Source organism: Rousettus aegyptiacus, unplaced genomic scaffold (genome assembly GCF_014176215.1).
Source record: "Rousettus aegyptiacus isolate mRouAeg1 unplaced genomic scaffold, mRouAeg1.p scaffold_m13_p_2, whole genome shotgun sequence".
In the NCBI taxonomy this organism is placed as follows: domain Eukaryota; kingdom Metazoa; phylum Chordata; class Mammalia; order Chiroptera; family Pteropodidae; genus Rousettus; species Rousettus aegyptiacus.
The window spans coordinates 152,714,892-152,733,685 of NW_023416295.1; the positions used below are offsets into that span (position 1 = coordinate 152,714,892).

At 38.8% G+C, this 18,794-nt stretch overlaps 1 protein-coding gene and 1 pseudogene across 1 annotated transcript; both read right to left on the bottom strand.

Moving 5' to 3' along the window:
* Positions 1 to 1,364: 1,364 nt before the first annotated feature.
* Positions 1,365 to 15,502, bottom strand: DDX47 (DEAD-box helicase 47). Its single transcript, XM_016156378.2, has 12 exons — positions 15,368 to 15,502; positions 14,663 to 14,756; positions 8,546 to 8,734; positions 8,217 to 8,288; positions 7,863 to 7,981; positions 7,189 to 7,260; positions 6,954 to 7,070; positions 6,274 to 6,420; positions 5,605 to 5,742; positions 3,966 to 4,036; positions 3,286 to 3,415; positions 1,365 to 1,938 (listed from the first exon to the last, which is right to left on the bottom strand). The coding sequence occupies exons 1-12, from the start codon at positions 15,452 to 15,454 to the stop codon at positions 1,807 to 1,809; spliced, it is 1,368 nt and encodes a 455-aa protein (XP_016011864.2). The 5' UTR covers positions 15,455 to 15,502; the 3' UTR covers positions 1,365 to 1,806.
* On the bottom strand, positions 13,906 to 14,025 carry LOC118614389 (annotated as a pseudogene).
* Positions 15,503 to 18,794: the final 3,292 nt, after the last annotated feature.

Sequence of the window (18,794 nt, forward strand, 5' to 3'; positions counted from 1 at the left end):
TCAGGATAATTCCAATCTCTCCTCCCTACCCCCTAACCAACCATCCATACCCCAATTCAATTTCCACTTGATTCTGTAGCCCTCCCTGAGTTGAAACAGCAACAATCTATTCATTTTTACCCACTGGCTCAGAGAGAAAGAGCTGCCATTATCCTAAGCCGCCCTGGAGAGTCTCATTAGGAAAACACATCATTAATGGAGACTCAGCCTCCAATGGTAGACACATAACAGTCACAAGTATGGCTCCATTCAAATATGTCTCCTTTTCCTCTACCATTTTTTTCCATTTTTTATTTCCTCTTGACTCCTCTAACTTATCCTTCACACAAATGCACTATAATGAACAGCAAAGAAATTTGGTGTCGATAAAATAAGCCATGTGTTAGATTCCAACTAACTTTAAATGCCTTATCCATAGGCACTCATCTTAGGATACATTCGTAGCAGAATGCACCCTACCCTCTATATTTACAAAGATCTTCTTGCAATCAACGGTTTACATCTAACTACCAGAGAATTTTACTGACACCTACTTTTCACTTCTCACCACTTTGGCTCTAAGACACACAATCTCTGAAACATGTGCTTTCTATTAGGATGAATGTGGAAAGTTTCTCTTCTGCCAAAACTTAAATCTCAGTCTTAATACACTGGAATCACTTTACCCTGGTTCTGCCGCTCCAGACGCACTCTCTTCTAATAAATTATTTTCTACAAAAATAATCAGGCATCTTAAATGTGTAAAAGCCCTCAGAGCATACAACTGTACACAACTGCAAAGCTTAAATTTGTTTCTGATTTCCATCAACTCTCCCCTGCCCCACCCAGTCCCCACATGGCTAATATCTACTCCCTCCCCAGGTGACGTCCCAGCTTTATATCTCCTGAATTAAATCAATCAACAGATGGAGACAAATGAAATAGTGTTCATTGGACACCAATGACAGTGAATGAAATTGGGTCTTGGAAATCCCATGTATTTCTGATGCTTCCTTATTTTACTCTAAGGTACCAGGGGGATAAAAATCTATATAAGAAACCTGTCTTCCTAACCACCTACTTAATCCAAGAAGCTAAGGAAGTAATCTGTTTAAGGATTTAAGAGATGCTGCAGTTTTACTTAAAGCCTCTGCACTATCCCCAAGAAAAATAACCAATATCCTTTTAAGCAGAGCTTCCTTTCAAAGTCACCCATCATCTTGTTCCTTTGTTGATTTATTTTTAAAGTCATAAATAATGTTTATCATAAATTAAGGATAATAAATTTACCATGTAACTGGCACTGTCAGGTTCTTAACTATGAGCAAGATCTTACTTAAATCTATAAAGTCCTTCAACCTATAAAGGTCTTCAAGAAGTTTAAATCTTTTAAAAATGATGTTTAAATTTATTATTTCATATTAGGTCTAATGAAGCACAAGCTGAGACTGCTTAAGTATCACCATTTTATAGATGCAGAAGCTTCTTTCCTTTACAATTACAGGTCAAGTGCTTCATCAACCTAGTCCTTGACTTGCAGCTGAAAAAAATGAAATGTCTGTGTGAAGTGATAGAACACATCCTACTCATGTCGTGAGCAAGAAATCAAAGTTGAACAGAAATAATCTTGACATCAGCACTGTAAAAAAGATTCAGCAGTAATGATACTCCAACACATAGAAAGGGGAATAAGTATTGAATTAGTTGTGCAGGTTTTGGACATAATTCTGACATCTTGGTCTGAAGGACTCTGTTGGAGGTTTCTTTCTCTTCTTCAAAAAGACTTTAACAGAACAGAAAGCATAAATCAAGTCTTTATAAATGAGATCAATGGCCTTTCCGTTTCTTCATTTTTCCTCCAGCCACTTTGTTCCTGACACCAATAGCACCCTCTGTATCGTCATTGTCCCCAGTATCCTCCCGTGTACGTTTCTTCTTCTCACCGTGCTCCCTTAACTCCTGATAAAAACAGAAAGGATAGGCTTGAAAATGAATTACTGTCATTGAGGTAACATATCCTGCCTACCCTCCTTAAAATCAAACATTGAGTAACTCCTTAACACCTCATATTAACAAAGGAATAAGACCAATGAATGTACATACTAACCTTATTAGTAATCAGAGACATGAAAATTAAAACAATAATCTATTGTTTTCACATAGTAGACTACCAAAGATTTAAGAGATTGGTAATACCTAGTATTAATCAAGGTGTGAGGACATTCACATATACTGTCGCTGACAGTGTAAACTGCTATAGCTTTTCTAGAGGGGCAATGTAGCATTCTATATGAATTCGAATTTTAACTGTGTATGCTCCTCGGCCCAACAATTTTACTTTTAGAAATTTATTCTAAGGAAATAAGACAAGCCTGCAAAGCTGTACGTAATAGGATGTTCAACCCAGTACTAAAGCATTAAAAATTGGAAAAAGCTTAAATACATATCAATGTGAATCATGTTACACTTAAAAGACGATTCTTTGTAACCATTAAGAAATGATAGCATGGATCTATATTTGTCGAAGTCAAAAAATGTTAATCATATACGATTAGATGAAGTCTAATTATGGCTCAAGAAAAATAGTCAAAGATTACCAATGGTTTTCTGTGGGGAGTGGCTTACATATTTCATTTACTATTTTAATCTTTTCTGTATTTTCCGAATTTTCCCTCCAATGCACATGTAATACTTTTATACACAAAAAATCCAACAAAGAATTCCATGTTGGAAGAAAAACAAAAACATGTCCACACTTCAGCTACTCAGGAAGTACCCCACGGGTAAAGTTTCTCCAATCCTCAGACCAAAACTCCAGGGAGAAGAGAACACTTGCAAGGACTCTCCTTCAGAATCTTCTCATCTCCTCTACTACTATTACTGCTACTACTAACAGCTATGCTTTATATTAGCTTATCTGGTGCGCATAAAACCCTGTAAGGTATTCATGGTAAGTATCATTCCCAACTGAAAGGTGAGGAACTGATTCTGAGAGGTCCAGCACATTGTCCAAGTTCACAGCTGGGTCTTATGATATCAAGTCCAAAGGTTTCCTTGCCACATGTGAAGCATGAGCAGTAGCTAAGAATGTGCTCATCATGGTCAGACTGAGTCCAAACCTGGATTCAACCACCTGACTGTAAGGTCTAATGGTGGACTGACTATCTGTATGTATTAGCATGCTCATCTTAAATTTGGAATAAAATACTATTCAGTTTCTGCAGTTTATTATGATTAATATAATACAGAGTCTAGCACATAGTTAATATCATTTGCATAGAAACTGGTGAAAGATAAGTTGCCTACCATTCGGGCAAATCTTTGGGCTTCAGTCACACGTTCTGTCAGCATCATAACCTCATCATCCTCTGTTGGAAAGACAGGCAGTTTCTTCCCAATTAAGTGTTCTATGCGCTGGAAGAGTTCCACATCGTATCTAAGGAAGGAAAGTTGGCACAGCTTTGGTTGACTGACAATGTAAATGTCTCGTCATTCCAGAACTCTGTATTATATGATGCAAAAGGAGCCATAGTTTCAAACAATATTAAATCTATTGCTCCTTTTCAGAATACTGATTAAATGTAATCTTCTCTACGGAGCCCATTAGAAAACCATTCAACATAGTCTTTACTCTAAGAGCCTTGGGTACATAAAATTTGTTCCTTTAAAAACAAAATTAGGAATAGTAACTCTAATTCTTTGCATTGACAGAAAGTTCACTGCTCTCCAGCTCTAGCAGTTGAAATAATAGGGTTGTTTTTTTTTCTTCTATATGCCATTATGCTAGATCATCTTATACATATATATCTCCAATTTTCATTAAAACTCTACTAGGTAGGCATTGTTACTTCCATTTTATAAATGATGAAAATGGGATGAGAGAGGTTAAGTAACTATTACAGTAAATGGCAGAGTCAGGTTCCAAGTCAGTCTGCTCTAAAGTTCTACTCCTGACACTGCTCTGCCCCTACAGTCGATTTACTTACTGTGTGACAAAGGTAATAGCCTTTCCAGAGCGCCCAGCTCGAGCTGTTCGACCTACTCGATGGATGTAATCCTGAAACAAAAGGGTAAATAACTGGAATTATGTGGAATATAAATAATAAACTATGTATGTAAAGTCTTACTGCAAACCTTTGAAAGAAAACAGACTTGCTTTGGAACATAAAAAAATGGATTGGGCACTTTGTTGAGATAAATCTACTTCATCTTTTTTATTCTCCTCACAGCACAAAATGGACCTCATTTTTTCCTTTCTTTTATAGAAAGACAAATCTACAGAGCATATCTACCTGGTTATAGTCAACATGGTGTAGAGAAAAACAGCACTGGGTCTAGAGATAAACCTGGGTCAAAGCTCTCATTTTACCAGCTACACAACTGCCTACAAGGCACATAACCTCTCTGAACCTGTTTCTATCTATAAAACAGGGATAGAAACACATGCTCAAATGCGCGGTTATTGTAGAAATCAAATGAAACAGCACCTTGTCCTCAGCAGTTAAATACAAAGTTAAGAGATACCAGTTGTTCTCAACCAGAGATGACTTTATTCTCCCCAGGGAACATTTGGAAAAGTCTGGAAACATATCTGGTTGTCACAATGTCACCTGTGTGCAGAGGCCAGGAAAGCTCCTAAGCATCCTACAATGCAAAGGACAGCCCCCACAACAAAGAATTCACTGGCCCCAAGTGTTAACAATGCCAAGATTGAAAAACCCTGAAATTCGCTACGAACCACAAGCTGTCACTTTGAAAGAAATGAGATAAAGGTCAGCCCCTCTGACTGTGAGCATCTAATACCGCTCCCTGTCGACCTTTATCCACATGTATTAAGATTCTATCCACAGGAGCTATTCTGTTTATATTGGGTTAAATAAAACACATTTATTAAAATTAAAAACTAAAGATTATTACCTGCAGGCACGTGTGAAATGATGAGAATGAAAAAGTCAGGACAAAACAAAAACAAACAAACCTTGATACTTAACTAAATCAAGGACCAAAAAGAAAGTTATAACGAAGGAAAGACAAAAAACATTTCACAAAGAAATACTCTGGACAACATGGAATATTATTCAGCCATAAAACTAGAATTAAATCTTGCCATTTGTGATAACATGGATGGGCACTGAGGGTATCATGCTAAGTGAAATAAGCTAGACAGAGAAAAATAAATACCATATCTCACTTATGTATAGAATCTAGAAACAAAAACAAAAAACTGAGCTCATAGATATAGAGAAGAGATTTGGCAGCTTCAGAGGAGGGTGAAATGAGTGAAGGGGCTCAAAACGTACAAATTTCCAGTTATAAAATAAATAAGTCCTAGGCATGTAACATGTAACATGGTGACTGTAGTTAATAATACTGTCCAGCATACTTGAAAGTTGCTAAGAGAGTAGACCTTAAAAATTCCTAACACATGAAAAATGATTTGTAACTATGTGAGGTGAAGATGTTAACATGACTTACTGTAATGATCATTTTGTAATACATACAAATATCGAATCATTATGTTGTATACCTGAAATTAATATAATGTTATATGTCAATTATACCTCGGTGGAAAAAAAAAAAGAAGTACATTTGGGAATAGAAAGTCAAGTCAGCACCAGGACTCACCTTGGAATGGGTAGGAATGTCAAAGTTGACAACTACATCCACGTGAGGTATGTCCAAACCTCGGCTTGCAACATCAGTTGCTAGAAGAATTGAACGAGCCTTTGCCTTAAACTTATTAAGGGATCCTAGGCGCTTGCTCTGAGATAATGAAAAAAAGAAATGAAAATAATTTAAGGAATCTTGGAATCCAAGACATACAAACTAAACACACTGAAATACAAGTGACAGAAGTTTTTAAAATGATGTTTCCCCCTAAGTCCAGATTGAACTTCACAGGTCAAAAGGAAACATGGAAGAAACAAAAAAAAATATTTAAAACTCAGGCTAGTAACTACTAACATGAAATGGGAACTGGTTAACATGATAGAAAGATAATTGGGAAATAGTTTATTAAAAGTCCTTAGAGACCACTATTACACTAGGACTGAATAAGTCAACTCAAAAGCTTCCATACCAGTAACTACCTATAGAATATCCTAATCTGAGCCTCCTGCTATCCTGGAAGGAGGAAGTAAGCATCCAGAACGACACTTCAAAGTCCATAAAATCAGAACAATTATGGGAAAATATGCATTAATGTCATGTGTTGTTATTGAACAAACCCACTACTAGAAGGTTTCTCTTTCTCATGCTACCAGTTCACCACTAATGATGCCAAAGAATCTTTACCTGACTCATCTGTCCATGGAGGGGGATGGCAGTGAATCCAAGATTTCGGAGTAGCAAAGCTGTTCTCTGAGTATTATTACAGGTGCTGCAGAATATCATAAAGGAGTTTCCAGCCAATTCATTTAGAATATAAACCAGGTAGGTATCCTAAGTTACAAACCCAAAACAATATATGTAATTGAACCTGGAAGAAAAGGTTGGAGTTCTGGACATATAAATTACACAAAAGACTAAGCCTATTATTGCTTCTCAACTATCCAGACCCCAAGCTGTAAGCTTTGCACTCCTTAACTAGCACTGTCATCTCTGCAAACCATGAATTCTACACATAGCCTGAAGCCCAGCACAAGGAAATCTGTACTCAGCAACCAGATGTACTTATAACAAAGCACAAAAAGAGGGTCCCTTGATTACAAAAAAGCCACAAAAAAAACAACTTCAAGGATGGGGTTGGGAAAGAATTATAAAATGACTTCATTATGGTGGTTTATTTAATTTGTGAATTCCAAGAATATCTGACTTTATCAGCGATAACTATAAGCACAGCATGTTCTCTAAAACAAACAAAAAGGACTCCAATCTGCGGCACAGCTCTTAGCTAATCAAGATTTGACGCATTTTCAGATGCTTTGGTGAAGAAGGAGAGGGAGAGGCAGGAATGATCAAAGTAAATACTTTACCTTGAATTTAGAGGGAATAAAAAGATAATATTGTTGTAATTTCTCAACCGTCTGGTATTTAGAGGAAACGGCACATTTCACAGGATTCTTCAGTGCCGCTCGCTGAAGTTTTTGTACCTGAAGGAAAAAACCTGGTATAGTACACCGATTTCCCAACACTCTATTTTTATTGCTGTTGTTATTATTGTTTTCATTTATCAATTCTTATAAAAAAGAAATCCTAGAAAAATCTCACCTTCTTAGTCATGGTAGCAGAGAAGAGAAATGTTTTCCGATCTCGGGGAATCACTTTGAGGATCTTGTCAACCTAGGGTACAAAGAGGAAAGGAACCAATTTAACAGTAGGCTGGTCACCTGCAAATCATCTTTGTGAAGGAGATAGAGAACAGAATAATGAACTAATACATCACTGTGAGGATCTGGGGACTCAAAAAATTCAATTCAATTCAGCTTAAATTTACTGAATATTTGCTATTTGACACCATACCAGATGTTATTAAATATATATATATATTTAATATATATATGTCAGAGAAAAAGAACAATTTTAGTAGAATTAACCTAAGAGAAAAGTCAAGAATAAGAATTAATCAAGTAAATAGGCTATGATGACTCATCACAGAAAACCAGTATTTCAAGGTGTATAGAAAAGGTCAAAATCAAATGAAGTAGAAAAGAAAATCTTGTTTTGATATTTCTCATCTCTGAAATTGGAGTCAAATTATATTCTAAAGAAGATGCTAAGGCACTGACAATGCAAAGAGGACCAAGAGTGAAAAATGGCAGCAGAGATGTTCAGATTAGCCGATAATGATGCAGTGTTCCACATAAAGCAGGCATACAATGAACCAAATTTTTAAACAGGGCACTTGAGATGCTCTAAGAGGAGGAAAGAAATTGAGAGCTTACCTCTGTCTCAAAATCCATATTCAATATTCGGTCTGCTTCATCCATGACTAAGTATTTGAGAGCTCTTAAATTGAAACCTTTTGTATTTTCCAAGTGGTCAATCAATCGACCAGGAGTTGCTACCAAGAAAGGTTGAGGAGAAAGAGCAATGTTTAGGAAGGAAGAAAAAAGGAAAGAATATTACCAAGCTCCTCCTCAACCCCTCCTCCCCTGTCTATTTTAGAAATTAAAAAAATAAACAGGGTTACAAAAGTCTGTTCTTCAGAGTCTTTCCACACAAGTAAGTTGCACCCAACATTAGCAGATTTCCTCCAGTTCATCACTGTCAGTGTCTTACCTATGTCAAATACTCACCTATTACTATGTGTGGTTTTTTTGCCAGGGCCAGAGACTGGGACATTGAATCAATTCCACCTACAATCACAGCTACAGAAAAAAAAAAAAAATACATAGAAAGGAGATTCTTAATTTTTTCCCAAAGTTCACCGAACAACTTTTAAAACCAATAGTAGATTTCTAAATTTGTTCCTCCCTTAAATGTACAACTTTCCCCCATGCTAAAAAACCAAATTAGCTCTTTAGGTCAATAAATTTATGCTAATAATACTTCTTTCCATTCTCCTTTCACACTCATTCTCAAGTCATGAAGAAACTCTTAAGACTCCTTCCACTCAGACGCTTACCACTCTGTACTCCAATAGAAGATCCCAAGGCTTCAAACTGTTCTGAAATCTGAAAGGCCAGCTCCCGGGTAGGGGTGAGAACTAAGGCAAACAAACGCTGGGGTGTCTCCAGCAGCGCATTCAGAATGGGCAAAGCAAAGGCTCCTGTTTTTCCGGAGCCGGTTTCTGCCAGCCCAATGATATCACGACCTAGAAGAAAAAGAAAACATCTAATGGTAAAGAAATTCGCTATATATTTTCTCCACATTTTGTACAATGACGCGATGTTGGGCATAAAGTAGACACTAAATAAATCTTTGACAAATTATAGAAAGGAGGTTGCATAGACAGAAGACATGGTCTCTGTTCTAGATAAGATTAAAATCCAAAGATGAGATACGAATACACAAATACATTATAATGTGATAAGTACTTTAACATAAGCCCTGCAAAATACAGTGAGAACACAATGGAAGGAGTAACTTACTGTCCTAACGAGTCAGGAAAGGCTAACAGAGGTGATAGGTAAATTAAATCTGGAAGTTAAGCAAAGAAGGAAAGAAAGGATGCTCCTGTATGATGAGAGGATGGAGACTTTAAAGAACATAGCATGCATAGGCAGAGTGAGAAGTACAATGTCTGGAACACAGAAGTCTTAAGTGGGGAAAGGGAGAAAAATGAGGCTTTAAAAAGGAAACTCATAAGCCGTGGTAAAGAGTTTTGATATATTCCTGTAAGAGAGAGGAACTGAAGAATTTGAAGCAGAGAATATCATGACCAATGTTATTCTTCAGGAAGATAAATTCTAGAACTGATGGTATATGGAGCAGCTGAGGAGTTTTAACAGTGCAGGCCATTAACACTGCTCCTTCTGAGGGAAGATCGACATAAGTAATTCCTTAAGAATAGGTGTCCATGGTTTGTTATGACCAATCAAGCCATTATTGATAAGATGAGGAAAGTTATCTCCCAAGCCAAGACACTAGAACAGTGCCCAATGGCAACGCTTACTGAGCGATGATCGCCACAGTTGATGCCTGCATTGTATAACTGCTGAGGTGTCCTTACCTAGACATTAACCCTAAAATAAATCCCTTTCCCCCAAAGTAATCTGAACATGACTCTGTTTCTTCCACTCTAAAAGCACCTACCTAAACAACCAGTATGGGGAACACAAAGGAAAATGAGAGCTCAACTAAGATACCAGAGGAGTTATGATGGTGGCCTGAACTGAGGCAAGGCAGTGAGGATAGGAATAAGTGAGACTTAGAAAGTAACAAAAGGAAATGTGGTTGGCATACAGGTTTCTAGCTTGGGAAACTCAAAGGCCATAAACTGAGACAGGAGCTACAAGAAAATAAGTTCTAATGAGGAAATAATGACTCTGGTTTGGACACAGGAAATCTGAAGTTCCTATGGAAGCTCAGAGAGAAATATCTGAAAACCAGCTGGAGATACTGGTTTGGAGCTCAACAGAAAAGTGTGGGCTAGAAATTCAGACATGGGAGCCATGAACATCCTACTAGTTACTAGTGGTTCTCCCTCAGGGCAGACACATCAAAATAATCTATGAGACTGTTATAACTGTAATCTATGAGACTGTTATGCCTGGGACCCACGCCGGAAAATTCTAATTCAGTAGATCTAGGCTGAAGCCCAGAAATCTCTATTGTTTTAAAGGTTACACAGGTGATTCTAATGAGCAGCAGCTGAGACTCACTGATGCAGATAGTGCTAGAGCTTCAGGATTGGATGAGAAATTTTAGCAGCATTTTGCGGGGCGGGAACGATGCCGAAAGAATTAACAAAAAAAAATAACAACTGAGAAAGAACAGCTAGAGAGACACAAGAAGACAATATTGACCTAAATTTAAAGAGGAAGAGAGTTTCAAGAAAGAAGAGTGGTCAATACCAATTAGAATGCACTTTTCAACATCCATCTCTTAGACATCAATCACTTAAGCTAGGATCCGCCAGGTCAAACAATAGCATATTCTACTGAGTTAGCCCCTGAGCCATTAATACCAGTGTTTTCCACACAAACGGTTTTCCACACAAGAGGTGTGAATTATAAGTTAGACAAGACAATGGACTAATTTTGTGAAGGTTCCAGAAACAAATTTCACACTCATCTATGAATTTTAAGGCTCCCCTTGACTGTAGGGTAGGTAACAATGAAGTCCAACAGCATCTACCTATGTGCGAGCTAAGAACTTCCAAAGCTTTTTATTCCCCAACTCTGGGGATTCTACCCTCCTTGCCTGCGTACCACAACATGACTGCAGGAAAAGGAAAAACAAAAACAAGACACTAAGATCTATCCTTTTTTGTCAAGAGAACTCTTAAAATTTCAGAAGAAAGGATACAGAAAAAAGATCTGGGAAAGGAAAAGAGCTTAAGTTGCTCGATCATGTGGCTGTGAGCAATGCCCACTGCCACCAGTGAGGCTTGTACTGCTCTCAGGGCTTTTATAATCCCCGCAGTGCAGTACTGTTTGTAAAATTGGTAATTTTTCCTCTATCATCTCCTTTCTTCTTCGCACAACCCCAAAGCCTGTTCAGTGGTAGTATGTGTAGAATACACTAGAATGCATAAACACTGTAAGAGCCAAGTAAATTCATATTCACCCACCACACTGTCAGCACCTAACACAAGCGCTAGTGTACAGCAGCCATTCAAAAAACGTTTGAAATTCCTAGAGGACTTTGAATAATCTCTGAAATAGAAATAAACTTAATACAGTAAACAGACAGGAAGGAAAGCATGCTTAAAACCATCAAGAGATTTTGGACTCCATAATAACACTATGATATAGGGCCAAGAACAAAAGCCTTTTTCAACTAGGAGATTCTATACTTAAATTCCAGCTCCGGCAATAATTAGCAGCATGACTCTAGCCAAAGCATTTAGTCCTGAGTCTCAATTTCACCAATAATCATTCCTACCTTCGGGATTGTTATAAGGCTGAAGAACAATGGATGTACCCAGGACTCAGTAACTTCATAGAAACTGACACTGTCATTACTACTTATATGAAAATTTTAAAGTTAATTTAATAGAAGAAAATTTTTAAAAACTTTGCTAGATATACTTACATTGTTTGCTTAGGACCAGAATCTATAGAGTCAAATGAAAAATTTGCAAACTGTTCATTAAAGTGAGATGAGCTCAAGTATAAGAATAAACACATTTTCCATGATGATTATGTCAATCATGTTACTCAGCTCCCAGGAATCTTTTACTGACTTCTACTTTTTCTGCATTATATACTAACTTTTGACTGAAAACATTGTGAATAATTTTAAATTACCACCACCTAATTTTGAGTCTTTCTTCCTGTCACGGGTTAAGAAAAAGTCAGAATACACCAACCCAACTTTTTGTTATTTAAAAGGAATTCTGACACTGCTGACTGCTGAGACTTCTTCCCCACTAATGGTCTTTAATACAGTCCAGCTTCTCTAAACAAGTTGCAAGTGTTTACTATCTCCTCCTTGAAACAGTCTCCCTGACCTAATTTGTGTGAAATTGTACTCTGATTTTCAACACTTTACTAAGCCTTCATTTCTCTTATCATCTCTTGGCCTTGTCTGGCAACCTCACCCATTTTCACAGTTTCAGCTACAGCAACCTTTGGACATGGTATCTATAACCAGCTCTGTGCTCTTAATCAAGCTCTAATCCCTTAGAGGGTTAACTCAGAACACAGCCCCTCCAAGTAAGTACTGATAGCTGCCCAGCCAGCAGCCAAGTAAGGCAATACACAAAGGGCTTTCAACAGAGTCTACTCATAGGACATTTTCTGCTGCTCCTATGGACGTTATCTGCTCCTGTAAGCAAGCAGCACATCTTGCTCCCATACTTCATAGAAGGCTCACTGTTCCCCCAACGAGACAACCCCACCCTCTGCTTGTGTACAGAAAAAAACTCTGCCTGCTCCTGGTCAGGAGCTTTATTCCTGCAGCTTCAACCAGCCTCTGCTGAAGCTTCCCTGCCTGTGAGTAACAAATGGCATTTCTCATCCCTCTGGTCCTCCTAGTGGTTCTTCCAAAATATCCAAACCCAGGTGCAAGTTCCAGGCATGGGGCTCCTGCATTACATCTCTATATTCCAACTGTGTATTAGTCAACTCAATCTCTGATATTTGAAATTATATCCAAATGAACTCATCTTTCCTGAAATTACTTGTCCTCCTGTGTTTGCTTTTTATATCAGTGGAATAATACATTCTAAACACATAGGCTAGAAACCTTGCAATAATTTGAGATTTCCCTTCCCCTTGCCTTCATATCAACACGCTGGTTATAAAATTATAATTCTTCTATTATTTTCTCTTTTTAATTCTCACTACCACTACCCTATCAATTATTTATTGCCAAAATTATTGCATTGGCTTCCTGATTTACCAACCAGCCTCCAGTCTCTCGTCTGTAAACTGTCTTCCACAGCTGAGATTAATCTTTCGAGAATACAACTCGAAGGATTTCATTCCTCTGATAAAAAATAATCTCCAAAATTGCTCCCCTGCCTGTGAAACAAAGACCAAATTCCTTTAAGCAGCATTCAAGTCTTTCATGATCTGGCCCTAATAACCTTACTATTCTTCTCCAGCACTCTGTTAAATTCTTGCAGATCTCCACACATGCCCAGGTTTTCCAGCCATCTTGGCTTTTTACATATTGTTTCCTATCCCTAGAAAGTCCTCCCTCCCATCAAATCTAAATGTCTGGATACTATTTGTTTTCGAGGTCTGGCTCAATTGTCTTTCCAACCTCCCTAACCAAAAAAAAAAAAAAGAGAGAAACAAATTTAATCCATTCCAATGAGAAGTAATCTATTCTACTAAGTATACTTTAAATGTTACTGTCTTAGGTCTTTGTTTACCTTGTAGTTAATTTATAATTGTCTCCTACTAGATTGTAAACTCTTGTAGAGGGCAGAATCTTAACTCTCAGTACTTTATACTTGTATCAGATACTTAGTGACTCTTTATGGAAGGAGCAAATGGAATTTCACAAAAAAAAGTCTAATTCTTTTTCTGCATGACGGCTCTTCAAATAAATAAAGATAATTATAATTATATCCTACCCCCTAACTCTACTCTTCTCCAGATCAATACACTCAGTTCCTTTAACAATTTGTGACTATTCTCAATACTACACCACACTCAATGCTAGTCTATGAAACTGGTCCCCAAAACTTAGTATTCTAGGTATGTTCTAAACAGTGCAAAACAAAGCACTAGTCTCTCACTAGATAGAGCTAGTTCAGGAGTTCTTAACCTGGGACTTGTGGGAGAGGAATTCAGGGCAAGAGGTAAATTTTATGTGTAGATATATTTATATATTTTTTTTCTGGGTAGAAAATCTTATTATTTTTAACGTCCACAGCACCTGGTCCTCCTAGGTGGTCTCCCATCCAAGTACTAACCAGGCTCGACCTTGCTTAGCTTCCGAGATCAGACAGGATCGGGGCACATTCAGGGTGGCATGGCCGTAGACAAAATGTTACATTTTTATTTGATTCTCAAAGGGATAAGAAACCCCCCAAAATCACCCACCTCTAACAGTAATGTAGCTAAGATTACACTCTCTCTGAGGATTTTAATACATTTCAGTTAACACTTTTGGGTCTCTTTTACTATTTGCTCTAATCCTGTAAATTTGAATTTTGGGAATTTAAGAACAAGACTTTACCTCTACTCTTTATATAAAGTTCACCCTGTTAGTTTCAGTCTCACTAGTCATCAGCCAACACTTTAAGCACTCTTCCACAAATCTGATAAACATGTTCCACAGCAAGCACTCTCAAACCTAAAGATACTAACAGAGATTCCAGGCACCCTTACGTAAATCTGCACTTATTGATTCAGAATTTCTAACAAGTTTCTTGTTGATAAACTTTAATCCAATGCTTCTTTAAAGTCAGCATCTGCTGAGGAGATTAAATCCCCTTTTAGAAAGTAGGCTCAGTAAAAATGGAATACTTTTTCAAAAGCCAACAGACCAAAGTTTCTGTCTTTAGTGACCATATTTTTATTTCACTGAAGTATGCAAGCAATGCTCTCAAAAGCGATGTGTATTTGAGAATAACTTCATATTGAATCTGTACCAGGGCACAAATTCAATTTCAATTTACCTTGTAAGGCCAAAGGAATAGCTTCAATCTGGATCTTGGTGGGTTTTGTCCATCCCAACTGGTCACAAGCTTCACACAACACATCTGTCACACCCTTAGAATTCAGAAAAAACACTCTTTAGCAAAGAATACACACTCACCTCCCTCCTAATAACCGTCAGTCACCATACTGGTTACATGTGCATCCCTTACACTTTGATTCAAACGGTATCTATAACGCCTACTCAGTCTGCTCCTAACTGCGTACCATGAGACAGTAGCTCAAGACTTAAAGAACACTTTCTACTTACCAGGGCCAAAGCCACGTTCTTTACATGCAATAGTTTCTTTTAATCCTCATAATTCTATGAGATATTACCCCCAACTTACAGATATGGAAAGTGAGGCACAGCGGGGTAACAATTTGCCTCTAGTAAGGGACGGGGTCAGTGTTCAAACCACGTTCATTCTACTCCAAAGCCCAAGATATTAAAACAAACAAACAAACAAACAAACAAAACCCAACCTCAAGGTCCAGCAGCCCTCCCACAAACCAAACTCTGATGGTAAGGGAGCGCGTCCGGAATCTGAGTTTGGGAAATTCTGGGGAAACCTAAGCTAGGCCCCAGATGCTTCTGTAGTCAATCAGCTGGATTCTAAGGCAACCGGTCTCTGCCTGAGCGGGCGCCAGCAGGACAAAAAGGAGTCAGCATCATCCACACTCACCAGGTCTTTAAATGTTTTAGTTTCCTCCTCCCCCACCGCCGGTTGGGGCGCTTCAGTCGCGGAATCGTGCTCCTCGGGCGCCGCCATGTCGTCCGCGGGCCCCGGAAGTGAGTATAACGGCGCGCGGGATGCTGGTAAATGTAGTTGTCGTTCTCTCTAGACTGCATGTTCTGGGCGCCCCCGTGCGGCCTTGCCGAGCTTTACCCCAGCCAACCAGGATGAAAAAGTTAGGAAAGGATGTAAGGCTGGATGCTTGTGGAATTGAGCCAAGTGCAGATGACCAGAACCTCCAATCTGCCCTTTAGGCCCCTTGTAAAAAGTTTTTCTCACACACCCACTATGTTCCTCGCTTTCCTAACCATAGAGTTTTAAACAGGTTAACATCACAGTACTATTTATTGTAATTAAAATTTCATTCATTTATTCAAATATTTGTTGAGTGCCTATCATATGCTAGAATTATGCTAGATGCCTAGTGACCAGGAAATGTTCCGTGCGCTCGTGAAGAAGACAGATAATAAATAAGTGATCACAGTTCCTTTCAAATTGTGAAAAGTGCTATGATGTAACAAACGGAAATAAAACTGGTGGAGAGGAACCTGGGGATGTGGGTTGTGGGGAACTGCAAGATTGGGGAGGGTCTCTCTGAGGCACCGATATTTGAGCTGAGACCTCACTGATGAGCAGAAGAAAGTATCTTCAAAAGCCTAGGGGCTAATTATTTCAGACAAAGGGAAAAGCAAGTGCAAAGGCCTTGAGACAGTACAGCTGGTGAGGCTGTTCTGGAAAGCAATCTGTCACTACTGAGGCAAGTTAAGTATATTGTCTACCCTGTGCCCAGCGAGCGCACTCTTGTGGGCCAGCCAGCATGCAGGTTCTCACATGGTGCCAGGGTGTTCACTGCAATGGTGTTCTGGAAGTGGAGGAGCAATCTGGTGTCCATCACTGAGAGAGTGGATAGTTAAAATGTGTATATGGCGTGAACGAACATGCCCATAACAATAAGGCTATATCTCAAAAACCTAGTGCTGAGTAAGAAAAGTATAAAATATGTTGTGTACATTTAAAATATACATGCACAAGGTATTAATTTCTGCTGGAACACATATAGAAATACACTTTAGATATTTTAGAGTGTTTGCTTATAGAAGAGGAATTAGGATAAAACTAGGAATTGGGAAACTGGGAAACTAAAAGATAACACACACAAAGCAATGGCACTTGTGATGATAACGTGCCTTGACCTGAGCACTGTCAACTGAATTCAATGTGCCTGACGTATCAAGGGGATCACTTCATAAGTTATATAAATGTCTAACCACTATGCTATATACCTGAATCAGATATAATATTGAATGTCAACTATAATTAAAAAGTAAGAAAAATAAAAATAATTTAAAAGTCAATTTACCTGAGGGCCTTCCCACCACCATGCCAAAAAAGGCCCTGATTTAGGAACCAGTGGTATCTATAGCAACAAAATCAGGTAGGGTGAGATTAGAGAAGAAGGCTCAGCTCAGACCTTGCAGGGCCCTATACTAAAAGGTATGGGGCTTAGATGTTATCCTAATTACAAAAGGAAGCCACTGGAGGGTTTTGAGCAGGGAAGTGACATGATCTAGGTATTTAAAATATCACTCTAACTCTATATGAAAATAGATTATAGGGAGGAAAGATGAAAAAGAGAGACCATCTAAGAAGCATGAGTTGGTCTTCATGACCCCAGCTCTAAGCACAAAGCCTGACCCCAAAATAGATGCTCAATAAATGCTGCCTGGATGAATTACAACTCAGCAAAGTGTTGGGACCACGTTCAATGACAACCCAGGAAGGACTTCACTGGTTGTTTCTTCAGAGAGTGAAATCGTTTCCATCTTTGAGCCTACATCCTACAGGGTAGGCTGGGTCTGTGGTCGTTTTATAGTCATCTACACCAAGTAAAAGAAACAGAAGATACACATTGTATAAATCAAGAGATCACTTTGAAATTGGTTCCATTAGGCCGTCACTAGTATATGCGTGGGCCAATGCAGTCTAAGGCTCTTTGGCCTTCTGTTTAGGTGTCCCTTATGGCTACCCTCCCCATTTTCCTAGGACTCAGACTTAAGCCACGTTAGAGGATGTCCAAAGTGGATAATAGGCTTTGAGATAAGGGGAAGTTGACTTATCCTAAGGAAAGTCTACCAAACTAGCTCTGGCTCTTCCTCTTCCAGTAACGCGCTTTATAGATCTGCTGGGAGATTTGTGCTCCTATTAAACAGATGAGGACCTGAGTCCCAGAGAATAAAGACATGTTGCACAGCAAGGTCGCAGAGACAAGAGGAGAATCCAAGCCTCTTGAGCCCAAAGCAATGCTTTTACTGAAGAGAATATCACTTTACGAGGTGATAAGCAGCTGCCTCCTACTCACTTATGCTCAGAATTCCTCAGCCACATAGATTTTTCTGTAAAAACAGAGAAGTAGCTAAACTATGTATTTTGCTTCATTTAGACTCATTCTCCAATTTCATCGAGGAGAGCGGAATGGGAAATGAAAAGTGCTGAGGAAAGGTGAAAGACGTGACTGAGAAGTGACGGGAAGCAGAGCTAAGAGGCCTGAAACAGGTGCGACCCATCAGAAGGACTATAAAACTGTATGTAATATAGGGTCTAAAGTTACCCAAGTTTTGTTAAAATGTGTTACAGGAAAGAAAAAAAAAAAAGATCACACATAAGATTTCTGGGGATCTGGTGCTGCTCTAAAGGGTAAATGATTTAAATCACTCAACTGCTATTATAATACAAAACTCTGTCTATTTTAGCCCAACAAAAATCTTTTCCGTTTGTTTGTTCTTGGATAATTCAGACATCAGCTATTTTTAAAACTTCCTCGAGTGGCAGTGTCCCTGAGGCGCCCGCCACCTGACGCCAAGAGGATGTGGCGTGCAATGACAGCGGCAGCAGCGTCACTCTGTTCCTTGGTCCAGGGCTCCCGCCAGGCTTGGCCCTTAACCAGCACCACCTCAGAGAAGGGATTCATATCAGACCTGCAGTGTGACCACAGGTGGAGCCCAGAGAGAAAAGCCTGCATCAACTGAGAGGATCGCCTGCTTTTGCCTATTCCTACCAGATTTAGAGTAGTTTGGATATTTACATTTTGGTCATGGAAATAATAGCGGTCCATTCTAGTAACTGAGCTGTGTCATATCCTGTACTTTTAGAACAATGAGGAAGGTTAAAGAGGAAATCCAAATAAACGCTCAAAATGATAAGGGGTGGGGAGCGGGAGGTGGGGGCCGGGAGACTGGGAGAGAAACAAGCCTGAAACAATATACTGGCTCCAGAAGGAGAGGCCAAAGTGACTAACCCTACCGTACTCTGAAAGGTTTTCACAGGCCCTAGGCACTTCTGCTTTCACAGTCCTCTTCCTCCACAAAATATATATATA